The following is a 21,569-nucleotide window of genomic DNA, read 5'->3' on the forward strand; positions in this document are numbered from 1 at the left end:
AAAAAAAAAAAAAAGAGTACTTGTTCCAGGCTGCAGAGATGGCTCAGTGGTTAAGAGCACTGGCTGTTCTTCCAGAGGTCCTGAGTTCAATTCCTAGCACCCACACGGTGTCACACAACCATCTCTAATGAGATATGATGCCCTCTTCTTGTGTGTCTAAAGACAGCTACAGTGTACTTCTATACATAAAATAAATAAATCTTAAGGGAAAAAAAAAATAAGAGTACTTGTTGTACTCGATCTGTGGTACATGTATCTCAGAACCCCAAAGCAGAGGCGGATGGGTCTTTCTGAGTCTGAGGCCAGACAAAGCTACATAGAAATTACAGAGTCAGGACTCTTGTAATTCTTTTATTGGAGAGGAAGGTTTGTTTTTTCAAGACAAAGTTTCTCTGGATAATCTTGGCTGTCCTGGAATTCTCTGTAGACCAGGCTGGCCTCGAACTCAGATCCACATACTTCTGCCTCCCAAGTGCTGGGATTAAAGTTGCGTGCCACCAGTGCCCAGCCAACACTTATAGTTCTTAGACCAAAGTTTGGTTTCCTACACCTGCATGGTGGCTACAACTTCCTGTAACTCCAGTTTCACGGGATCTGGCACCCTCATCTGTCCTCTGTGGGCAACCACACACACATGTGCATACTAACAAACAAAAACACGCATTTATGTAGATAGGAATAAATATTAAGAAGAAGTACTGCGGCATAATAGAGCTGCAGCCTTGGCTGGGTATAGTGATACACAAGTCATCTCAGTGGTGAGGAAGAGAAGGATGAGATCATGGCAAGATTAAGGCCAGCCTGGTCTACTAAGTGAATTTGAAACCAGCCAGGGGACGTAGTGAGGCAGTGTCTAAAAATAAAGAGCTGAGCTCTAACAGTCTGGGGCTTCTGACTTGAGGTCTGCTGCTCTTTCCATTTTCCATAGTGTGATTCTGAGTCGCCCAGGGCCTGACCTGACATGGGAAGGCCTTCACCTGCCTCATTCGCTCTTCAAAACTGGAAGGAAGAGGCCAGGCAGTGCTGGTGCACGCCTTTACTCCAGCCTGGTCTACAGAGCACAGCAAGGGCCACACAGAGAAGCCCTGCCTCAGAAAGGGGAAAGGAAAGCTAAACACACACGCCTTTAATCCCAGCTCTTGGAAGTCAGAGGCAGGCGGATCTCTGGGTTCAAAGGCACCTTGTCCGGTGGCTCTGGAGAGCAGCTTGGGAGTGATGAGGAACAAGCAGGTGTCCGTGATCCGTACACTGTATGAGGAATTACTTCAGTAGAACATCAAACCAAGATGAAGATATCTCTAACTTATCTATCTCTGACGCAGGAATGTAGGACTTCTCCTGGTGAGGAGGTCACTTTATGTTTTCTAACTCAAAGATCTTGTCTGCACAGAAAGTTCCAAGCCAGCCAGTGCTCCATAGTGAGACCCTGTCTCAAAATAATAATAATAATAATAATAATAATAATAATAATAATAATAATAATAAATTTTGTATATTGAGGTCTTTTGTGAGATTTTTACCTGATGCCCACTGTCACAAGCCCTTCTACTGTGGAACCGAAAATCTCAGTCTTCTCTGGGAGACAGAAAGATGGGTTAACTTGTATTTTTCTCTTTTCCGCCAGAGCAGTTGAATTTTTTTTTTTGTTTTTGTTTTTTTTTTTTTGGTTTTTTTTTTTGGTTTTTCGAGACAGGGTTTCTCTGTATAGCCCTGGCTGTCCTGGAACTCACTTTGTAGACCAGGCTGGCCTCGAACTCAGAAATCCGCCTGCCTCTGCCTCCCGAGTGCTGGGATTAAAGGCGTGCGCCACCACGCCCAGCGCAGTTGAATTTTTAATTTTTTTTTTTTTTTGAGACAGAGTTTCACTATGTAGTCCAGGCTGGCCTCGAACAAACAGCCTCCCCCTTGGCCTCCCAAGTGCTAAGATTACAGGTGGGAGCCACCACCATTGGCTGTTTTTAAGGTTGGTCCATTTCCCATGCATAATCCTGCGTTATTTCTTTGCTTTTGTTTCCAGACACAATTTTTCTTTACTTGGTGGAGCAGGAGCACTGCTGTATTATCAACATATCAAACAGGACCTTCTGCCTGCAGAGCAGTGACGCAGCATGTTGGCCTCTTTTGAGTCCTTTGAGCTCAGGAATTCCTCTTCACTGTTGCTGCATGGGAACATGTAGTATGCAGAATTAGGAACTCCTCCTTGACTTATTAAATGCACCACCAGTAGCTGCCAGGGCACAAGTTAACTGCAGTTTACTCTGAGGGTGTGGTTTTGCCCTTCCAGGCTAGGTTAGCCTAATTCCCCCTTAAATATGTACTAAGCTTAGAAGCTAAGGGGGAAAAAAGAGACCTTACTTTAACTAAGTCTCAAACTCGTCAGGTTGGGCAGTCGTTTATGTCTGCCTTCCCTTTGTGAGTAAGCATCCGAGGTGTGGTGACTTACCCGTCATACCTCTTCCCATCCCTTGTGGCTCAGAATAACAGTGTGGAGGTAGTCCACATTGCTGTTTCTTTGGCTACAAATTCTCCTTGCATTCAGGGTTGAAAGTACAGAACTCTTTTCTTATTCTAAAAAGTGAGACCTTGTGGAAAAAGACCAGTGGTGTCTTGTTTTTCAGGGAGGGCTTGAATATCTCAGCTTTTCGCTTGTTCCCTGGGGTGTGGATTTGAAGGATTGTAACCTGGAGCAAAGACTTTGAAAGCTGTGGGTTAGAGAATGTAAGGTGACCTTTTCACCCTTAGAAGAAGTTTGGCATCTCTGTGTGGGGCGGGGAAATTCAGGCCCCTTATAGAGATACCCACATCTTGGTTTTCAGTGGGCTTTTGAAATTCAACTGAGGACGCAATTTAGTGTATTAAGCATGGACGCCTGGCTGTTGCTCTAACTTTCAGGCTGCTCTCAGAGCCGGTTTACAAGGTGCTTTACAGAACAGGAGGGTGAGAGCCAAGGACAAATGTTTGCATACGCTGGCTGCTTTTCCGGGACTAACTTGTTGACATTGCACCTTTTGATTTTGTTGAACCTGCTTTGAATTTCATGTTTGTTCAGAATTTGCCAAAGGGGTTCTATTAGTTATGGACTATATATGCACAGAGTGACCAGGCTATGGAAACTGTCTCTTTCTCCAAGAACAAGCATGTGTGTGTGCGTTTGGTGGACGATACACTCTTTAGTCTTTGGGCTGGTTCCTCTCGCTCTGTGCACTGGTGACTTGCTCTGTCTGCCCTTTCTAGGTAAGTATGCAGAGGACATTTTCGGAGAGATTTGTACCCAGGCAAGCGCCTTTGCCTCCCGAGTAAACTCCCTTGCTGAGCGGGTTGACCGAGTACAAGTTAAAGTCACTCAGCTGGATCCCAAGGAAGAAGAAGGTAAGGAGGCTTAGCCAGAGCTGCAGGCTCTGCTGAGCAGTGCCTGAGAATCCTGCCCCGGTTTGTTAAAAAGCAAGAGGAGAGATCAGAGAGACTGATACATGTCTACTTGGAAGCGACATAGGCCTAGGCGGTGTAAAGAAGCCTTTTCCCTTTTCCCACACAGCACATTCCCTCCCTTCCATCCCCAGCCCCTGTTCTCACGTCTCCTTTCCCTCAGTGATATTTTGCTACCATAAAAGTACCTGGAAGACTCATTTCACCCAAGGAGAGGCCTGCAAGATCTGGCCACATAGTAAACCTTTGTGTTGCTTCATCTGTTCAGTCATGAAATGGCTGGGCTGCTGACAGCCTCGTGGGGCTTCCCCAGAGGGGGAAGGAAAAAAAAAAAAACCTGGCTGCAGCCGTCTGCAGCCAAGAAAGGCAGCAGCTGAGGCGTCTCCGACGGTGTGACTCAGTGTTTGCTCAAATAGCCTGCCGTCCATTTTCTAACGCCTTCCATCTTCTCTCAGTGTCACTACAAGGAATCAACAGTCGGAAGGCCTTCAGAAGTTCTACCACCCAAGACCAGAAGCTCTTTGACAGGGACTCTCTCCCGGTGCCCGTCTTAGAGACCTATAACAGCTGTGACGCTCCTCCCCCTCTTAACAATCTCAGTCCTTACAGGTAACTGTGCGTGCGCGCGCGTTCTCTCTCTCTCTCTCTCTCTCTCTCTCTCTGTGTGTGTGTGTGTGTGATTAAAAACTACATTGTCTAAAATCTCTAAAGATAATATCTATATCAGAGAAGAGAATACTGTTGAACTTCCTGTCCACCCCAGCAGAGACAGTTCACTCTTGTTTGGTCTCTGACGGTCACGCCGCATCTCCTGTGTACTGAAAGTTTGCTGTACCATTGATGCTGCAAAGTTTAATTTGGGAAAAGTAAGTCCATCTGGATCCCATCCAAGGAATTTAGTTATTACAGAAGCAAGAGGACTTGTTAGCAGGCAGTCCTGCACACAGATTCCCAAGGGCCACATTCTAACCGGGTTTCCACTTTCTCAGAAAACTAAATTACCAGATGTTTGGGCAAGTTAGTGGGACCAGCCTCATACTGGCTGCTGGGGGGGGGGGGGGGAGAGGTGTGGGGTGTGAATCACAGTGTGGGGAGTATCGGTGTCCTTCCACGTGAGTGCTAGTCCCTTCATTTTGAACACCCTTTGGATGGTTTCTTCTGTAAGGACCAGCTCTGTTGTAGGTAGACATGGGAAAGGAAGATGGTAGGCTTAAAGACAACCTAGAGTCCTCCCCTCTGGCAATTTGCTAATGTTGTCATCTTGAACAGACCAACTGAGCAGGAGTAGAAAGGGAATATTTATCTTGCTTGTATCCATATAAAGTAGTTACCGGTAGCTAGACGTGGGTGCTGGCGGTCAGACATGGGTACACTGAAGAGCAGTGTGTGTGTGTACCTCTTGAATTCAAGGACACTGGTCTGACCAGAGAGCCCCAAATAGGAGCTTGGTAGCGTCTCACAGAGATCAAGAAGAATATCTGCCCTTTGTCCTAGTAAAGGATATGGAGTCTTGCTTGCCCCAGGGCTGTCACTCTTTAGTCTGAGTTTGGGGATAGTGTGTGACAGAAAGGGTTGACATACCTCATAGTACTGAAAGCGATATGATACAGTGTTTGACAAATAATATTGAGATGTTTCATCTTTCTGGAAACTGTAGTTTCTTTTTTAGATACTAATACTGCCAGAATTAGTATCTCCTTCCTCTCAGTTATCTGGACCTGGCCTAACAGAAACAAGCAGTGGTGTCTCTAACCCAGAGCAAGATATAGTTAATATAAAAATGTCGCTGTCAGGGCCTGGAGAGACAGTTCAACCCTTAAGAACATCTGCTGCTATTGCAAGTTCAGCTCCCAGCACTTAGAGCAGACAACTCACAACCGTCAGTAACTCTAGCTTCGTGTGCTCTCCCACCCCCTTCTGGCCTTTATGGGCACCCACATACATATGTGCACAGAGACACGCATACACATACATTAAATGAAAATAAAATAAATCTAAAGCATGTTTTAAAAGGAACTACAAATGGTTGGTCTAGACACCTGTGCCCTCGGTGGTGGTTGATATGGAGTTTGAAAGGCAAGGGAATTGTCTTTCAGAAGTTTTGGTTGGTTGGTTGGTTGGTTGGTTGGTTTGCTCTGTGTGTGTGTGTGTGTGTGTGTGTGTGTGTGAAGTCCTGGGTGTCCTAGAGCTTATATATACACCAGGCTGTCTTAAGACCATCCTTTGTGTGTAGTTATTTTTTTTTAAAGATTTATTTATTATTATATCTAAATACACTGTAGCTGTCTTCAGAAGAGGGCGTCAGATCTCATTGCGGGTGGTTGTGAGCCACCATGTGGTTGCTGGGATTTGAACTCAGGACCTTCGGAAGAGCAGTCGGTGCTCTTAACCACTGAGCCATCTCTCCAGCCCCGTGTGTAGTTCTTTTTTTGTGTGATACATTCTCTCCACATAGTGTAGGCTGGCCTTGAACTCTGACGCTTCTCTCTGCCTTCTGAGTGCCAGGACTATAGACATGCACCTCCACTCCTGGCTTCCAGTTCCTTGTTTTAGAAGAATAATAACCCTGTCCCCTGAAGCACGTACTTTCTGAACAGTGGAAGTTTCACCACACCAAAGTAGAAGATTCTAGTCAGGCCCAGGGCGCATGGTGAACAGTCGTTACTCAGTAGCTCACTCTGCCCTATGCACTGCGGACCCACAAAGACCCTGTGGTCTGTTGGTGTTTGAGACAGAGTTTCTTTTTTTTTTGTTTGTTTTTTTTTGTTTGTTTGTTTTTTCGAGACAGGGTTTCTCTGTGTAGCCCTGGCTGTCCTGGAACTCACTTTGTAGACCAGGCTGGCCTCGAACTCAGAAATCCGCCTGCCTCTGCCTCCCGAGTGCTGGGATTAAAGGCGTGCGCCACCACGCCCAGCTCTGAGACAGTTTCTTTATGTAGTCATGGCTGTCCTGTCTCTGTCTGTCTCTCTCTCTGAGTGTCTCTCACACACACACCCCCCCCCATGCCTTGAACTCAGAGATTTGTTGCCAGCCCCTGCCTCCCGATGGACCTTGTGGTTTTAAAACAGCTGGCCGTTTGCGTCAGTGGGTCTCCTTGCAGTAATACTGAACAAGGGAGCAGGGAGTAGCAGTGTGCTTAGTTCCTTATCTGTGTGGACAAGAGCAACTGTACACAGAGACACTTAGGTAGAAAAGACCTGGGGCTGGTGAGATGGCTCAGCAGGTAAGTGCAATAACTGCTCTTCTGGAGGTCCTAAGTTCAAATCCCAGCAACCACATGGTGGCTCACAACCACCCGCAATGCTACAGTGTACTTATCTATAATAGTAAAATCTTAGAAAAGACCAGCAGGGCGTGATGGCACACTTGGGAAGCAGGCGGATTTCTGAGTTTGAGGCCAGCCTGGTTTACAAAGTGAGTTACAGGATAGCCAGGGCTATACAGAGAAAACCTGTCCCGAAAAACCAAAAAAACAAAACAAAACCAAAAAAAAAAACCAAAAGACCTTAGTGCTTTCTACAGAGTCCTGGGGAATGGGTAGAGAAGAGGAATCAACAGCAGAAGTCTTCTTAGAGATAAACAGTATTCAGATATCTCTGTCATAGTCAACTGTGCAGGTGATTAGAAAGAATCAGAATTCTGGCCAATCTAACCTTTTCTTCCCCCTGACCATGCAGATTCCTGCATGAGAACTAAAGATATGGCCAAGGTTTGTAAGGAGTTAGGGCCATTGAGAATCTGGTGTGGGAGCAGAAACATACAATTGATTCGAAGGTGTCCTGACTCCTTACAAACTGCTAACTGGTCGGTGTTGGAATGTTGGATTTGGTTGGGAGCTCATCTCTCTACTGACAGCTACTTGTCTTCATTTTTATCCCAGGGATGATGGAAAAGAGGCACTCAAATTCTACACCAACCCCTCATACTTCTTTGATCTTTGGAAGGAGAAGATGCTGCAGGACACCAAGGATATCATGAAAGAGAAGAGAAAGCATAGGGTGAGGGGAAGGGACCTCTGTGCTATACATCAGTAGGCACCGTTGTAGAGGGGGATAAAAAGGAAGCCGGTCTTATGTGAAGTCATTCCAAGTGACCGCTTGCTCGGGTGCCAGGTAAAACTCTTAAAAAAAAAAAAAAAGAATGTGTCCACACCAAATACCACCAAGATGAAAGTATAAATCACACCAAAAATATGTGTGTTCCCGGCACTGTGTAACAACTGAGAATATTTGGGCTGAGCTTTAGAAGTGGGCTTTTCTGTTCACCAGTTATTTTTCTTGCAATCTGCACCGGACTCTGCGGGACACCCAGCTAGCCTGGTCCCAGCCAGCACAGTCTTTCTCAGACACGCACCAGGTGACCCCTTCACTGCTGCGTGGGCAGGGCCAGGACTGCTGGGTAGGCTCCTGGTGCTGTGTGACCTGCCAGCTTTGACCTAGCAATCCCATTAGCATGGCTGTCAGCAGACCCAGGAGAGTGCCAGAGGCTAGTGCGGCTGCAGCAGCTGGAAAATCCTTCATTGGTTGTTTTGTTTTTAACTGTTTCCTTCTATCTGCTCCAGATCTCTGGAGCTGTCGGTCGGTCTTCACCTGTTGACTGACCTTTGTGGCACGACAAATAACAAATAATTATAGATGTGAAACAATTCCCCCTACCCACCCCCAGAGGTAGCTGCTGTTTCCTGTTAGAGGTGCTTGTGTGTGAGCCTGAGCAGTGCTCTGCCTGGGAGGTGCTGTGAACTGGACGGCCTAGGTCACTGCAGACCTGGTAGTTCTGTAAATCCTGCTGTTATCCTGTGTTGTCTAGGCAAATCATCTCACAAGTGTGTGTCCATGAGGATGGGTAGAATTTTAATGAAGCACTTTGGAAAATGTTTTACAAAGGCTTTTCTGTTCCTTTTCATTATAGAAAGAAAAGAAAGATAATCCAAATAGAGGGAATGTGAACCCACGTAAAATCAAGACACGCAAGGAAGAGTGGGAGAAGATGAAAATGGGACAAGAGTTTGTGGAGTCCAAGGAGAAGCTGGGGCCTTCTGGGTAGGTGATGCTGTGTCACTTCTCTGGAGCAGCTGGGACCCTTGGGACAAAAGGCTCTGGCACCATCTGAAGTCTGGCTGTAGTGTTTAGGCTAATACACCGTTAATCGGTCAAGAGACTGCGATTTAAATGAGGTGACTAGGCTGGTCTGACAGGGAAGGCCATGGTTTCTAATGATGATACTCTGCCAGAAGCCAGTACACCTGCAGGTCTCAGAGGAAAGTGGTCTTGGAAGCCCTCTCCCTCCAGAACACACATGAAGGTTGTGCTGAAGAGCTGGGCTGGGCACGGGAGGTGCAGCACAGGCAAGCTATGCAGGTTCCCAGAACAAATTCTCAGCCAGGCTTGGAAGAGGGGTAGCCAAAAGACTGAATGCAGACCTCAGAGTCAGTATGGGAAAGGTTGCTGGGCCACTGTGGAGACAGATATATCTCTCTGAAAAAGTGGGAGATGGCATCCTGACCCATTTCCCAATACCAAGTCACGCTGGAGGTTTAAAGAGGCAGAATGGTTTTAAAATCTAGTTTGATGCTTATCCTGATGTCTGACCCCTGTGACATTCAAAGCCAAGTCACCATGACTACCTGGTGTGAGAGTCACCCTGGCTTTTCCTCTAAATTCATTGCTCCTGGCAGTCAGAGATGTGCACAGCCCATACTGGGCGCTGAGTACTGATAAAAGGGAAGAGCTCTTGATTTTATAATAACTACCATGGAAATCTTGACACATGTGACACTTGTTCTTCCTGGATTCAGAGGTTTGTTTCATAAGCATAGGAAGATGGTGGAAATGAACCTTTCTACAGAAAAAACAGTAGTAAAGGGGCCTTCATTGATCTGTCCAGTAGGGGGCCATTTTGTTCCCCAGTCCCATCCTGTTTTGATAGGCACATGGCATAGGATTAGTGACTCCTATGGCCATAAATGCCAACTGTCAAAAGTGTATGTCTGATTTTGAGGCTTGGGTGGTGAAGATGAGGAGCTAGCCTCCCTCCACCCCTTTCATCCACCCCCCCACACACACCTTCCTGAAGGTTTGGAATTGGTGTGTGGCTAGGCTATATCATCTGACTTATTTACGTGCCCGAAATTCTGATCCTGGGACCTGTTGGGTGAGCTCTGTAGGACCCAGCAGTGGCAGAGAGGAGAGGAAGAGGGGCAGGGTGGGCCAGTTTTGCTAGTTGGTGCCCATGGGCTTGAGCTAATGTGGAGGTTCCCTGCCTCGTGTGCGCACGTGTATGAAGGTTTAGTGTTCATCCAGAGCCAGTTCACCAGTTCAGGGCCTAAGGCGCTGAGGAATGGGTTTCCATGCAGCCAGCTCTAAAACAATGCTTATTTTTTCCCCCCTTTCTTTCATTATTTTCAAGACAGGGTTTCTCTGTGTAGCCCTGGCTGTCCTGGAACTCACTCTATAGACCAGGCTGACCTTGAACTCAGCTATCCCCTGCTTCTGCCTCCTGAGTTCTGGGATTAAAGGTGTCCACCGCTGCCCAGGCTTCCAGCATCCTGCTTTAAGCAGAAGCTCATGTGATAAAGGATGTGGTAGAGACCGTCATGACTGCCTCATGGCAGCCTGCACTCGTCCTTGGCTTGCTTCTGCAGTCAAATCCTTTTTAGCCTTTCACACTCCAGGGGCTTGTCTACCTCAGAACCAGGCTGCCAGTCACGTGTTTGTAACTAACCTGTGGGGTTTGGCTTCATTCTTTGTCGTCTTAAATAGACAAGATCTCACTGTATGACCCTGGCTGGCATGGAACTTAGGGTGGCCTCAAAGTCTCAAAACTTACCTATCTTTGCTTTCCCTGTGCTGAGGCTAAAGCCGCACACCACCATTCCTAGCCTAAAGTATAGTCTTGGTGTAACAGGAAACACATGGAATCTCCTCGTTTTGCTCCACCCTAATAACCTTTGTGTCAGATGCACTTACGTGGTATCTATTAGTAAGGAAAGGAGAGCACTCAAGCTCTGCACGTTTAAGCACGCTTTGGCACTTTGGATGGACCTCGATTCTTTACAAGACAACTGACATTGGTATGTCGTCAGGTATTCGTCCGCCTTGGTGTACCAGAATGGCAGCATTGGCTCTGTTGAAAATGTGGATGCGGCCAGCTACCCACCACCACCACAGTCGGACTCTGCCTCCTCGCCTTCCCCTTCATTCTCTGAAGACAACTTGCCTCCCCCGCCAGCAGAATTCAGGTAAATGGTAGAACCTCTTCCATCCATCCTGGGTAGTAAAGCACTCGAGAACAAAGGAAGAGCCGGGCGTGGTGGCGCATGCCTTTAATCCCAGCACTCGGGCAGAGGCAGGTGGATCTCTGAGTTGAGGACAGCCAGGGCTAAACCGAGAAACCCTGTGTCAAAAAAAAAAAAAAAAAGAAAGAAATTAAAAAAAAAAGAACAAAGTAAGAGTTCACTAAAGTGACTTGAGGCAAGAGTGTGCAGGTAGGAATACCATTTATGAAGTACTGGCAGAGTTGTTGTTACCCCATATTAGGTACACATCAGCTTTCATAAAGGCGAGAGGTGGGAGGTGGGGAGACCTTGTAGACAGCTGCTTCAGCTCACTCAGTGTACCCTAAAGGATGAGCCAAGTGTGGTGGCCAACACGAGTCATCCTAGCACTTGGGGGCAGAAGGATAAGAGATTTAAGGCCAGCCTAGACTACATAGTGGCAGGGGGTGGGGGACAGCACACCAAGGGAAAGGGGAAATACAGACTATGTGACTTCCAGTCTGTCCCTTGGAGGTGTGTGCAATGGGGTCTTCTCCCTTCAAAATCACTTCTTGCTCATGCCTTGTCAAGGTGTAGTGAGGCTTAAAGGTCTGTGGAAAACTTCTGATTGGGTGTTGCTTCTGCTGCTATTGCTGTTTTTCCTCCTCCTCTTCCTCCTCCTCCTCCTCTTGAGATGGGGTCTCTTTATATAGCCCTGGCTGTCCTAGAACTCTCTATGTAGGGAGACTAAGCTAGCCTCAAACTCACGTAGATCCACTGCCTCGGTCTCTGGAATACTGGGATTAAAGGCTTGAGACAACACTTCTGCGTAGTAAGGTGCTTTTCTAAGCAGTAGCTCTCAGTGCAGGGCAGATGTGAAGGTTCACAAGAAAACTCTCATCTTTACATTGTTACCTCAGATCTTGAAGTTGGAACCTCACAGATCTGACCCCTAAAGTGAGCCTTCGCCCTCTTTCAAACCTGGGTCAAGAGTTAGCCAGGAGTTGGGAGTCGTGGTTCATGCCTTTAATCTCAGCATTCAGGAGGCAGAAGCAGGCCAATTTCTGTGAGTTGAGGCCAGTCAGAACTGCATAGTGAGACCCTGTCTCAAGCAAACAAAGCTGAGCGTGTTAGTTCAGGCCCATAATTTTAGTACTTGGGAGGCTAAGGCAGGAATGTCATGTGTTCTAGGCCCACCTGGACTACATAAGGCCCTGTCTCCAACTCCAAGTGGACATTTGCCCCTACCAAATTCAGTAGCATTCATAGAGTAAGAAACAGAGCCCAGTGGATGATGAAGGCTTGAATTTTTATTCTAGCTCTTTCATGTATGTATTTAGGTCTAGCTAGAGGTTTACACTGACAGCCACCCATGGGACACTCTCCAGGAGGGTTCAAGGAGCCATCTCCTGAAAAGATTAAAGGGGACCTGAACTGCTGCTGTCTCTGCCAGTCTTCCTGACAGGGTGCTCAGTCGTTTCCTTCAGTCTCCAGTTGTATTCCCTTCTACTGGAAGGTTGCCCTCAGTGCCTACCTATTCCTTGGTGATCTGTTTTGGCCATTTCCATCAGTCTGAGGCAGAGCGAAATGGGAGTCAACTAAGAAGGGCCTGAGCTTATAGAAGAGCTTGCCTCTGGGCAGGGGTTGGCACTGTGGTTATGATGGTAAATCTTGTCCCTTTGGCCTTTCAGCTACCCTGCAGACAACCAAAGAGGATCTGTCTTGGCTGGACCCAAAAGAACCAGCATGGTCAGCCCAAGCCATCCACCCCCAGCTCCTCCTCTGAGCTCTCCGCCAGGTCCCAAGCCTGGCTTCGCTCCTCCACCTGCCCCTCCACCTCCACCTCCCATGAGTGTGCCACCTCCACTACCATCGATAGGATTCGGGTCTCCTGGGACCCCTCCACCCCCATCACCTCCATCTTTCCCTCCTCACCCTGATTTTGCTGCTCCTCCACCACCTCCCCCACCACCAGCAGCTGACTACCCAATGCCACCACCTCCTTTGTCCCAACCTTCTGGAGGTGCTCCTCCGCCTCCTCCTCCCCCTCCCCCTCCAGGGCCCCCGCCTCTCCCCTTCAGTGGTGCCGATGGTCAGCCTGCTGCACCACCACCACCACCCCCTTCTGAGGCCACCAAGCCCAAGTCTTCATTGCCTGCTGTGAGTGACGCGCGTAGTGACCTGCTTTCTGCCATCCGCCAAGGTAAAGCCAGGGTTGGGTCTGAGGACACGTACCCTTAGCTGAGATGCTGGGGCAGGGGCTTGACCCTTTCAAGGAAACCGCTTTCGCAGGCAGCCGAGAGATTAGACCTCCAGGTCAGGGTAGGACTTCCCTTAAAGACGCTGGGATTGAGCGTTCTTTCTATATTTGTTGATTGTGAATTATTTTTTAAGCTGGGACCCTAGAATTCCTTGAAGTAAGCACGTTATGTGTGTTTACATACATCTTCTTGGGAAAAGATCCCCAGATGAAAATGAGTCACTGTCCCGTCGGCCAACTTTTCAGCCAGACTCGGTTGCAGCTGTCTTCTCTGCTCCACTGCTGTGTCCTCCCTCTCTGCTCTCTGATCCCTCCCTGCCTGCTCCCATTTCTTCCTATCTTTTTCTTTCTTTTCTCTCCTTCCCTTCTCTTCTTCCAGCCACCAATCTTCCCCCTCCCTCCTTTCCCCCCTCTCCCTGCCCCCCTCCTGTCACTCATTGGGATCAGATTTGATCGGAGGGTTAGGTGTGGTTTGTTCTGTTGGTAATCCTCCAAGCCCCACTGTAGCTAGGGCTGAGCACTTGCCTGATGGTGGTACTCTAACTTCAGAAGCCTCAGTGCTCACAGCCAGGCAGGACAGCGGGCTTCCTTTCAGAGATGCTGATCCCACAGGACCTGTCTTTCCTTTTTTTTTCCCCTTGCTTCTTCAGGAATCCATCTTTCTCTGTCCTTTATACTCCTGTCCTGATGATACTCAGTCCCAGAGGGTTGTGGGACTAGGGCTGTGCTTCCTGCCTAACCTGCTCCTCTCCCTCCAGGCTTTCAGCTGCGAAGGGTTGAAGAGCAACGGGAGCAAGAGAAGCGTGATGTGGTGGGCAATGATGTGGCCACCATCCTGTCCCGTCGGATCGCTGTTGAGTACAGCGACTCGGAAGATGATTCTTCTGAATTTGATGAAGACGACTGGTCGGATTAACTCGGCCTGCTGCCCACATTCCTCTTTCTAGTCCTCCCACCTGCCTTCCTCCATACAAACTACCAGTCTCATGGGGGGAAGAAAGCAAGGGACAAAGAACTGCAAGGGGCCAAAGCCAAAGATCTATTCGAGTGCTTCCTTCAAATGACCATGTACTTCTTCCCCATGCCTGCCTGTGGGCTCCTGAGGGTCCCCTCAGGAGCTGACCCCTCTTTCCACTTGACAGGAAGGGAGAACCCTACAGAATCCCTTCGTTTGGGTTTCAACTGGAGATAGTGCCTTCTTCCCCTGATAACCATTTTAACCCATGGCCTTCCTCAAAACCCTTTCATTTAGCTACTTCAAATAATGTTAGCCACCTCCTGTCTCACAGCAGTGGGTACAGCCTGTGTGGGCGCAGGTGGTCCCTTTTCTGTGCCCTGACAAGTAGACTGGCACACCCCTGCCCCACACTCAGCCTTCTGCAGCAGGTAGGCTTGCTTCTGTTAGCTCTGCCTGGATGCCTTTGTTCCAGAAGGCATGGGGCCTCTAAAGACTCTCACCAGTGATGCACTTCTGGAGACTGAGGGTGCGGCCTTCCTCCCGTGCTCTCTCTAGATGAGTGTCGGGTCTGGGTGTCCTTTGCATGCCCCTCCTCACCCCAGGTGCCTTAAGACTGCACAGCCCAGTTCTAACCTGATATTCATGACCAAACTAGCCCTGACACTCAGGGACCTGGACCTCTGCTGACTGTCAGGAGCAAAACTTGAAGGTTTTGCCTGGCACCGCAGGACTGGAAGAGAGAGGAACATGTTCAGGATACTGAGGCCAGGATGAGAAGTGACTCTCTCAAGGTCACACAGACAGTGATAGAACAAGAGCCCAGGCTTCCTGTTTCCAAGTCACCTGTGTTTCCTGGGACCAAATAATGAGCACCTGCTGGAGTCTGGGCAGAGCAGCCTGGCTCCCTTCTACCCCAGAGCTCCCAAATGCCGGGCTTGCATTTGGAGGGTTCATGGCCTGTGCAGGGTGGGGGTGGGGGCTCTCCAGTGCAGCTTTAACTGCAGCCTCTCTGGTAACCGTTTATTTCCCCTTTCTGTCTGCAGCCAGTCATGTGGCATGGGAGCTGTGCTGGGGAGGCAGTGTAGAGAGGAGCTGTGGGGCAGCCAGCCTTGGCAGGTGCTGTTTGCAGTTCACTGCAGCTCCCTCCCTCTTTTGTTTCCTCAATTTAAGCAGAGGTTGTGCCAGCTGTAGAAACTTCAGTCCCTCAGGCTGGCAGCCGCTGCAGGTACCTGCCTGGGGGGGGGGGGGGTGGCGGCCATGGAGAAGGCTGAGAGGCAGAAGGACACGGGGTCTTCATGCCTCGCCACCTTGCTGTCCATGGTGATGCTGACCCACCCCCTTTACCTCCCTTCCCAGAACTGATACGCGGGGTGCTATTATTCAGGAAAAAAAAACTGAGCAGCTCTGGCCAGCAGCAAGGTTTCTTCTCTACTGCCCCAACTATTGTGTGGCCTCTTGTGCTGAAATCGGCTTCTCTGGCTTCAGAGCCTGAAACAAAGAGAAACAGGATCTGTCTCTACCCAGCACAGCAAATGGTTGTAGTAATTGCCAAAGCCCTCATAAACCCCTCCGGCTTGAGGAGAGTGCAATCATGGCTCTGCCGCCTGCACTTGCTGGGTTCCTCCCCTCTGCCTCCTTTCTTGAACTCAGAGGTAGGGACTAAGCACCAGGTGCCAGCAGGCCCTCCTGCTGTGGCTACTCCAGAGTGCTCTGTCCTCTCCATGTGTCCATGTCCTGCCCCCCCACCCCGACCCCCCCCCCCCAAATCCAGTGTCTGGCACAGGGTTTGGCAGTCAACTCCATGCTGTGCATGTTTCCCACCCCGTGCCTTAGAAGCTGAAGGTGCTTTCATCAGAACCTTAAAATGGCTGTTGATGGTACCCTGGCTGCAGCCCAGCGGGGGCTGGAGAGGCAGGGGAGGGCAGTGGTCCTTCCAAATAGAAGTCCTGGGGCCTGGCCAGGCCAGGGTTTGGGCCTAATGGTTTTTACTAAATTACTCCCCTCCTGCTCTCCGAGAAAGGGGAGCCAGAGCCGCTCGCTCACTGTGGTTCTGTTCCGACCTTGAAGGGGCGGTATTGGCCTGGCTTCTGGAATGGACAGAGTCCACCAGGAAAGANTGGGGGCGGGAGGAGCTGGGGAGGGGCCCTGTCTGTGGAAGGTAGGATTAGATCATTAGCTCAGTGACCTCCTAGGGTTTCGATGTGCTGTGTTCTCATCCTACAGCTGGTTTGGTAATGATCTGCAAGTCCCGGAGAGCAACAGCACAGCTCCGCCTGACGCTCTCATTAAAATCCATGCAGCCAAGCTCTGCGCTTTGTAGCAGCCGGCCTTGCAGAGACTCCTCAGCTTGGGGGGCTGGGGACCCAGTCAGCTGAGAGGTCCTCTAGGCTCTACTTAGGCATATGTGTACCCCCCAGGAAAAAAAATTTTTAAGCATGCTTCTTAAACATGCTTCTTTAAACCTAGAGCCCTTTAAAATAATAAAGGACCCAGTACAGGTGGGTGTGTTTGTGGAATCCTATAAGCCAAGAATACCAAGTTTAGTGACTATTTAAACTGGGCTGAGGCTGGTAAGACTATAAAGCAGTGGCCCATAAGGACTCTTAAGCGTGAGGCCAAGGAGCCACGGCCCTTCCCAGTCTGCCTGGCCCAGGGGGGCTGCCCCCATTCCTGGAGCCCAGGGGCCCAGCTTGCAATTGCTAGTGTCAGGAGTGACTTGTAGCTTTGCCTTGGTTGTGAGATGATTTCATTCCAGGGGAGGGGGCGGGGGATCCCTTGGAGGCTCAGAGCAGCTGGCCCAAGCTGCAGCTCCTCTCCAGTGGAGGCTTGAATGCCCTCAGAAACGACCCTGGCCAATGTCACCGCAGAGCTGAGGCGGTGTTGTCAGGGCTAATGTGAAATCTCTTCCCGTGGCGCCGATCCTCTGACTCTATAGCGCCAGCTTGGACAGATTGAGGTCTCTGTGGCTTTGGTGACCCTGCTTAAGCATTCCCACCGTGTCCCTGTTCTGCGCTAGCACTGCCTCCTGCTGCAGCCCCTGACTTGACCTCAGGGCCTGGGGAGGGAAGCACCTTGCCAGGGCCAGGCGCTCCAACTCAGATGTGTCAGCCTCTGGGGGAAGGGGGGATTAAGCTTTGAGCTTGGCTGGTGCCCATTTGACCTGGGACAGGTGTTACCCAGAGAGGTGCTTCTCCTGTGTTTCCTGCCTCCTAGGGCCTCCGTGAGGGCTGAGAGCAGTTCTGCTCCTGTATTAACTTGCTTCAGTTAACTGACTTGAGAAACTAACCAATTTTTACTTCCTGCCTAGAATGACGTACACATAGGAGAGAAAGCTATCATGTTCCCAAAGTGCCTTGTTTTCTCTGATATAAATATATTTATAAGGACATATTCCAGTAGGTTCTTGGTGTTTCCCATATCAAGATTTCTGCGAGCTAATGCATAGAGGGAATACTGTCTAAAAATAGACCCTTTCCTCCCAGAGGTTGGGAGGGGGGACCTGAGCAGTGGAGTGAAGCCACACCCCACAATTTTTTATTTATTTGTTTATTTTTAGATAGGGTTTCAGGTAGACGTGCAGGCCTTGACCTTACTATATAGCTGAAGATGGCCTTGACCTCCTGACCCCTGCCTCAGCCATGCCTGGCTAGGACAGCCAAATTGTTGTTTCAAGTCTGCTTTCACTTGCTTCCCTGCCGGGCTTATTGTGTGTACCGCATTTGTACTCCCAATAACCTGAAGATTCCATGTAACTATTATGTACGCGCATGAATACTTTAAATGCCAACCTTTTCAATCATTTGATAAAGTCTTTGTAGTCACTCAGTCACCTCTGGTGTCTCTGTGTGTGTGTGTGTGTGTGTGAGTGTTTTGTGGGAGAAGGAATCGTAAGCAATTCTGCAGGCCACAGGTGGGTGAGGGACTCTGTAAGGGGTCCAGCATGGGTGGGCTTCAAAGGCAGGAGGCCTCTGGCTAGTTTGTAGGCACAGGTCCCCTTCTGTGAGGACAGCCCTAGAGCTGGCTGCCCACAGCTCCTTGCACCAGGCAGGAGAGGCGCACACTGAATGCTGATGCCGCCTTCCAACATCTGGCCGGCATCTTGTCTGCCTCACAGACCCAAGCAACTTACCTTAAATAGAACCGTTCACAATGGAATCCGATAAAAAGGTTTTGGACTGCTCCAAGCCCCATCTCTTGCCTGCCTGAGGAAGACTGAGGGGGCTGGGTTTGCATCCTGACCCCTCCAAAATGACCTACCCAGGAAGCAACGGTTGTTGGAAGCACAGCTGCTGTGGGTTACTGTCCCCAGGGGTAATTTATGAGAAGACACCCAGATCCAGGCCCAATAGACACAGTGGGATGGCCCGGGGAGACGACAGGGAGCAGAGTCGCGGGCGCCATGGGCCGTGGGTCACCACGCCTGCTGTTCACAGAGTCACCCACGGGCATCACGGGAGAGGGGGCAGAAGTTTTTGAATTGTCAGCAAGTGCTGCGCCAGCCACTCTGAGCTCATCGCTGGAGGTGGGGTGCCGGGGAGGGGGCACAGAACCCCTCGCTCCCCTCCCGCGCGGCCTGTGTTTAGTCAGCACTTGGCCGCCAGAGCTGGTGACTGACAGGCAGCCAGACGCCCGCCCTGGCAGAAGACAAAATGGTGTCGGAGCCGCCCTTGGAGGAACCGGAGGGAAGGAGTGTGGTTCTGGGAAACTAGAGGCCTGTGCCTGGATGCTGTCTCCACTGCTGCCACACAGGGAAGGAAGCCCTGACACTGTGCGAGTCGCTTCGCCTCCTGGAACTAGGGGAAAATGGACATTTACAGAGCTCCCACTACCTGCTATAGGCAGCACATGCTAAGTGTGCGAGGTCCCCGGTGGACAAGAGAGGTGCTTTGAGCTGCCTAACCCTGCCTGCTGCTATGCCATTTACCCTGCTCAACAATCCACCCCGCAGCAGGCTGAGGAGTGCCAGTGTCTAAGGTTTCTGCTCTTAAGATCTTACCTGCCTCACCTACCCCGCCAGCGCTCAGTTTTACAGGTGCACTAACAGGTGAGGGTATTTTTTGTTCTTTGGACTCAAGCAAGCTTGACTGAGGTTCCAGCCATCTTTGACCTTTGGGGCAGAAGGAACCTGTGCCCTTGACTACTTGGGAACAACACGGGTTCCCTACGTCTGGGCAGGTACACCCTGCCCTGTTCACACATGCATGGGTTCACGTACACGCATTTGTCTAATAAGTAGCCTACAGTTCAGGCCCAGAAAGCACACTTAGACACTGTGTACAGAGCTCTGCTCTTATGCAAAACAAGGACACAAGTCAGCACACAGCTACAGGAGCAGGCATAATTGCAAGCACATCTAAGAGGCCTCCTGAGCCATGGTGCTGGCTGGCTGCCTCGGCCAGCTGCTCACTGCCCCCTCCTGGCCACCTTTCCACCAGGGCAACCTGGCACCATTTCCTGAAGTTCTGCTCAGGGTGATTGGCAACCAGTTCTCACCTAGATTATGGAATCGGGAGCAGTTTCTGGGCCTCCCTTCCCCCAGGCCCAGGGTGTGGGGCCCCAGAGGAAGCTCTTCAGGGCTTAAGGACACAGACAGCCTGAACAGCCTGAGCAATCCAAGTAGAATTGCCCTCCTGTGTGACAGCATGGCGATACCCTCCCACTCCACTCCAGGGAGCAGCCNCCCCCCCCCCGCCCTGCCCTAGTGTGTGCCCCACCCAGTACTCACCCTCCCTCTCTCTCTTCTCTCTCTCTCACACACACACAACACACACACACAAAAGGTTCAGAGGTATAGGCTTCCACGCTGCCCAGGCTGGAGCTGCTCCAGCTCGAAGCTCCCTGCTTTCCGGTCTGGACTTGAACTTCCTTTATTCAGCAAGGCATTGAGCCTGACTCTAGGTGCAGCCATTCCACTGTGGTGTTCCAGTCGGTGTCTTTGCAGTTGATAATGCTCCCAGATGTACACCCGGGTAGAGCACATCTGTAAAGGGGTCAGTGGCTTCCTCAGGACAGACTTGAAAGCCTTTGGTTCCTGTTGTACAGATGTGGAAAGGCACAGAAGGGTTTTGCGGCATGAAGGGCTTTGCGGCGTGCCCAGCACCACACAGCCAACTGGCATCCGTTGTCAAAATAGAAACCTTAGTGATGCTCAAGAGAACACAGCACCTTATGAGGTTGGGCCCAGAGATAAGGAGACTGGAGCGGAGCGGCAGAGTCGGGAGCTCCTTTTCTTCAGAAAATACTCACAGGGTCCCTTTGGCTGTCTGAAGACTTGGGGGAAGCTCGGAGGAGGTTCTAGAAGTGGACCCTCAGCAGGGAGGCTGGGGACAATGCATCTTGAAAGCTGTGCGGATTTCTCCGTTGCTTCCTCCTGCACAGGGTAAATCCCTGACTTGCTTTTATGCAGAGGCATGAGACAAGCCAAAGGAGCCTCTCCCTAGCCCATGGCTGCTTGCTTGCCCATCTACGTATGCACGCATGAGTGAGGTGTGCCCATAGGCCTGGAGTACCAGCAGTGTGTGCGCTCACCTGAGTTCATTTATGCATGCCTCGAGTAGTGCATCTGAGCTCACGCACAGGTTTAGTATCCATGACTGTGGTTAGTTGGTTTATGTGGCTATTTATTTATTTTGAGACAGGGTCTCTGTAGTCCAGGCTGGCCTCAAACTACTGGTGAGCTTTTTGCCCCAGCCTCCTAAGTGTTAAAATTCTAGGTATCAGCCACTGTGACACAATGCGCCCCCCCCCTTTCTTTTTTTTAAGACAGGGTTTCTCTGTGCAGTCCTGGCTGACCTGGAACTCACTCTGTAGATCAGGCTGGCCTGGAATTCAGAGATCTGCCTGCCTCTGCTTCCTGAGTGCTGGGATTAAAGGAGTGCACCACCACAGCCTGGGCTATTAAAACAACAACAACAGAAATGGGGATTGAACCCCAGGCTTTGCTGTAGCCTCAGGCCCTGTGTGTGAGCTTATATACATAAACAGTGCCTGTGGGCTGGGTGACTCAGCAGTTAAGAGCACTTGCTGCTCTTGCAGAGGCCTGGAGTTGTGTGATTCCTAGGACCCAACTCGGGCACCTAGCACCATCCCATAATTCAGCTGCAGGGAATCTGAGGGCACCCACACTCCCTCGGGGAAAGTGCTTGCCTAGAATACATCAATCCCAGTTCAATCCCTAATACCATAACAAAACCAGGTTTGCTGGTCCACGCCTGCCATTCCAGCACTTGGGAGATGGAGAAGAGAATCCGAAGTTTAATGTCGTCCTTGGCTGTGTAGTGAGTTCAAGGGCAGCCTGGACTACCCTGAGACTCTGTCTAAAGTAAAAATCAATCAATGATTTCTGCATGTCTGACCGGCGACTTAGTGAACAGGTAAGGTTTTGCTTGAGTGTGTGCTCAGTGCAGTTGGCACATTGAATCCACTTGGGAATATACAAGGGTTCCCCTGCCTTGGTGTGGAGAGCTGGGTGGAACCTGTCTACATATGCTCACCCCGTGGTGTGTATGTGTGTGTGTACAGGAATGGCTTTGTGTGGCTGTCCATGTAAAGTAGAAATGCCCTGTGAGAAAGTATGATGTCGTCAGTCCACCCACCCTGGTATATGTGGTGCTCTGATGGGCTGGAGGCAGAGCCCTGTCTCGTGTCCCCCCTCCCCACAGCAGGTACACAAT

The 21,569-nt window shown here is 50.1% G+C and overlaps 1 protein-coding gene across 4 annotated transcripts in view; it reads left to right on the top strand.

Moving 5' to 3' along the window:
- Wasf2 (WASP family member 2) overlaps positions 1–17,721 on the top strand; it is a 67,013-nt gene extending 49,292 nt beyond the window's left edge. For 3 of the 4 annotated variants that reach the window (XM_029476050.1, XM_021159838.2, XM_021159840.2), the window contains exons 3-9: positions 3,235–3,369; positions 3,882–4,035; positions 7,307–7,424; positions 8,335–8,465; positions 10,508–10,663; positions 12,370–12,881; positions 13,697–16,308. In XM_029476050.1, the coding sequence (XP_029331910.1) occupies positions 3,235–3,369; positions 3,882–4,035; positions 7,307–7,424; positions 8,335–8,465; positions 10,508–10,663; positions 12,370–12,881; positions 13,697–13,854 (1,364 nt within the window). In that variant the 3' untranslated portion in view covers positions 13,855–16,308. Of the gene's footprint in view, positions 1–3,234; positions 3,370–3,881; positions 4,036–7,306; positions 7,425–8,334; positions 8,466–10,507; positions 10,664–12,369; positions 12,882–13,696 lie in introns of all 4 variants that reach the window. The other variant, XM_021159839.2, reaches the window with a different exon arrangement.
- Positions 17,722–21,569: the final 3,848 nt, after the last annotated feature.

Source organism: Mus caroli, chromosome 4 (genome assembly GCF_900094665.2).
Source record: "Mus caroli chromosome 4, CAROLI_EIJ_v1.1, whole genome shotgun sequence".
NCBI classification, from domain to species: Eukaryota; Metazoa; Chordata; class Mammalia; order Rodentia; family Muridae; genus Mus; species Mus caroli.